Raw genomic sequence first — 3,009 nt, 5'->3', positions numbered from 1 at the left:
TGCACAACAGGAAGCCTGATCTCAGTTGGGGACTCTGCAGCTCCCAGCATTACAGGATCCCTGATTTTGTTTAGGGCCCCTGCAGCAACTGGCAAAATGTGGGGGCAGGATCTCTATCAAGGTCTGTGCAGTGCACAGTACAGTGGGGGGTGTGATCTTTGTTAGGGCAGTGCAATGCCAGACCCAAAGGGGAAACAGATCTCAGTCGAGGTCTCTGAAGTGCTCAGAACAATGGAGGCAGCAGTTTGGGTCACAGTCGTGCGCTGCCTGGCACAAGGGGGGCCGTGATTTTAGTGCAGGTCTCAGTTTTACCTGGCACAGCAGTGGGGTCTGATCTCACCTGGGTCTCTTCAGTGCCTGGCAAAGCAGGGCCCAGATCTCAGTTGGGGTCTCTGCAGCAGCTGTCAGAGCAGGGACACACTTAGTATGATAAGTGCCCTGATCTCAGTCACACATCTGGAGAGAAAAGTGGGAAGATTTTTGAGAATTTGATATCAGTATTTGAGAACTGAGGAAAAATTGAAGCACAAACAAAGTATTTGCCAATATAAGCGACAAGCATCAACATGTGGAGAGATTTTATGTCACCATTCAACAGTTCAAGAAAAAAGAGGGGAAATTGGAGGGGATTATACAGGGATATTGAATCAACAACAGAATGGGACGGATTCTTCTTGCCTCACACTCACAGGGCCAGGAGGGAGCCCTGGGTGATGTCTTTTCACAGGGGAAAGGAGCGGGGCTGGAGTCAGAAGGTCGCTGGCTGTGGGGAGGGGCTGGCAATGGGGTCCGGGAATGTGACCAGCAGGTGATGGGGAGGGGGAAGTAGCTGGGACTAGGAAACCTGGGGCTGGGCCATCTCTATGGGGGACACTTGTTCCTCCCTCCCCTTCCCACGCCCTGTTGCCAGCACAGTGGCCCCCCCCAGCCCAGCCCAGAGGTGTCCCTGTCTCAGGGCCCCCCCAGCCTCTGCCCAGTTCAGAAATCACTCGGGGGAACCATTTCCCACCCACACAAGGACAAATCCCTGCAGGTGAAAATGGGGGAAACACCCCAAACCTGAGATCTGAACTGGCCATTGGCGAAGGGCAGAGAAAATGGGGCACAATGGGGGGAGGGGAACAGGGAACTTCTCAGGGGTTTGGGGGAGGGGGGGTCACCCTGGGTGCTGCTCGTTGCTCTCTAGGGAGAAAGGGGGCAGGGCGGGAGAGGAGGGGGGTCCCCACGGGGGGGCAGCGGTAAATCCGAGGGGATCTCAGCCCCCCCCTTCTCTCCCCGCTCCTCGGGGGTCACCTGCTCCCCCCCCGCCATGTCCGGGCTGCACAGACATTTCCCTCCCGCCCCTTTCCCAGCCCCCGCGGGGGGGTTAATGAAGGGATCTCCCGCCCCGATCTGCGCATGCCCAGAGCCCCGAGGGCACATACCCTTCTCCGGCCCTGAGAGAGGCTCCAACATCCCCGCGCGCGCTGGCAGTCCGGATCCACCGCCCTCGCAACGTCACTTCCTGTGTAGGGAGAGTCAGGAACTACATCTCCCAGCCTGCACCGGGGCCGCTTCCGCCCTCTCCAGCCCAAGTTAAGGAGGTCCCCGGGGCCAGGCCGACCGTCTCCCCGCCCCTCCTCCTTTTCCCCCGCTGAGAGACCGGCCCCCCCCGCCTTTTCCCCGGGAGCGGTTTAATACAGCGGCAGCGCTGGGAGGGCTTATGACCTCTAAACAGCCGCCAATCCCCAGCCCTGACCCCCCCCAGCGCACCCCAAACTCCCAGCTCCCCCAGCCCTGACCCCCCCCAGCGCACCCCAAACTCCCAGCTCCCCCCAGCCCTGACCGCCCCAGCGCACCCCAAACTCCCAGCTCCCCCCAGCCCTGACCCCCCCAGCGCACCCCAAACTCCCAGCTCCCCCACAACGTCTGCTGGTCCCCCCCGCCCGGCTCTGACACCCCAGATCGACCCCCCGGCTCCCCCTCCCCTCGCTCCCGGGCCCAGCCTGGGCTCCGAGCTCTGCAGCCGAGCCGCGCTACGGCCCCTCCTGCAGCTCCCGGCCCCGCCCAGGACGGACACTCACCCCCCGTCGCCCCCTCCGGCCGCGGGGAGCTCGGGGACCCCCCGCCCCTGCAGGGGGCGAACCAGGGAGCCGGCCCCGGCCCCTCCCGGCAGGAGCGTGTCCTTCCCACTCGTGTCGCTGCCCCGCGGGCTCCAGAGCTGGAGCAGATCCCGGGACAAGGAGCGCTGCTAGCGGGGTGGGGACACGCTCCTGCCGTCGGGGGGGGTCATTACGTGGGGGTCCCAAACCCTCCCAGCTCTGCCGCTCCCCGGGAAGAGGCGGGGGCGGCTCTGAGAGGCCCCGGCTGGGAGAGGGGGGGGGGCGGGGCACAGCATGAGCGGTGCGGGGAGGGTCAGGCTGGCCCCGGGGACCTTCCTTCCTTCCCTGGTCTAGAAAAAGCGGAAGCGCTCCCGGGGCAAGCTGGGAGATGTAGTTCCTGACTCTCCCTGGACCGGAAGTGACGTTAGATGGGAGAGAACAAGCCGAGTTGCAAACGCGCGCGGGCCGCTCCGGCTCTGTCTGGCTCGCGCGGGGCCGTTGGAGCCTCTCCCGGGGCCGGAGAAGGGTTTGTGCCGTGGGGGCTCTGGGCATGCGCAGATCGGGGAGGCTGGGAAAGGGCCGGGGGGGAAATGTCTGTGCAGCCCGGACATGGCCGGGGGGGGGAAGAGCAGGTGACCCCCGAGGAGCGGGGGGAGAAAGGGGGGGGCTGAGATTCTCTCGGATTTACCGCTGCCCCCCCGTGGGGACCCCCCTCCTCTCCCGCCCTGCCCCCTTTCTCCCTAGAGAGCAACGAGCAGCACCCAGGGTGACCCCCCCTCCCCCAACCCCTGAGAAGTTCCCTGTTCCCCTCCCCCCATTGTGCCCCATTTTCTCTGCCCTTCGCCAATGGCCAGTTCAGATCTCAGGTTTGGGGTGTTTCCCCCATTTTCACCTGCAGGGATTTGTCCTTGTGCGGGTGGGAAATGGT

The 3,009-nt window shown here is 64.0% G+C and overlaps 1 protein-coding gene across 1 annotated transcript; it reads right to left on the bottom strand.

Moving 5' to 3' along the window:
* Window positions 1-352: 352 nt before the first annotated feature.
* On the bottom strand, window positions 353-2,633 carry LOC115639912 (formin-like protein 5). Its single transcript, XM_030542840.1, has 3 exons — window positions 2,064-2,633; window positions 1,425-1,504; window positions 353-456 (listed from the first exon to the last, which is right to left on the bottom strand). The coding sequence occupies exons 1-3, from the start codon at window positions 2,631-2,633 to the stop codon at window positions 405-407; spliced, it is 702 nt and encodes a 233-aa protein (XP_030398700.1). The 3' UTR covers window positions 353-404.
* Between the last annotated feature and the right edge of the window lie 376 nt (window positions 2,634-3,009).

The sequence above is a fragment of the Gopherus evgoodei genome, unplaced genomic scaffold (assembly GCF_007399415.2).
Source record: "Gopherus evgoodei ecotype Sinaloan lineage unplaced genomic scaffold, rGopEvg1_v1.p scaffold_150_arrow_ctg1, whole genome shotgun sequence".
NCBI classification, from domain to species: Eukaryota; Metazoa; Chordata; order Testudines; family Testudinidae; genus Gopherus; species Gopherus evgoodei.
Note: the sequence above shows the minus strand (reverse complement) of the source record. Positions and strands in the feature narration are given on the sequence as shown.

Excerpts from the sequence above, each read along its gene's own strand:
- LOC115639912 (XM_030542840.1), bottom strand. The coding sequence starts at position 2,633 with ATGCCCAGAGCCCCCACGGCACAAACCCTTCTCCGGCCCCGGGAGAGG. Across the intron at positions 1,505-2,063 it reads GCCGGAGGGGGCGACGGGGG|GAAGTGACGTTGCGAGGGCG; the intron begins GTGAGTGTCCGT and ends CTCCCTACACAG. Across the intron at positions 457-1,424 it reads TCTCTCAGGGCCGGAGAAGG|ATGTGTGACTGAGATCAGGG; the intron begins GTATGTGCCCTC and ends TTTTCTCTCCAG.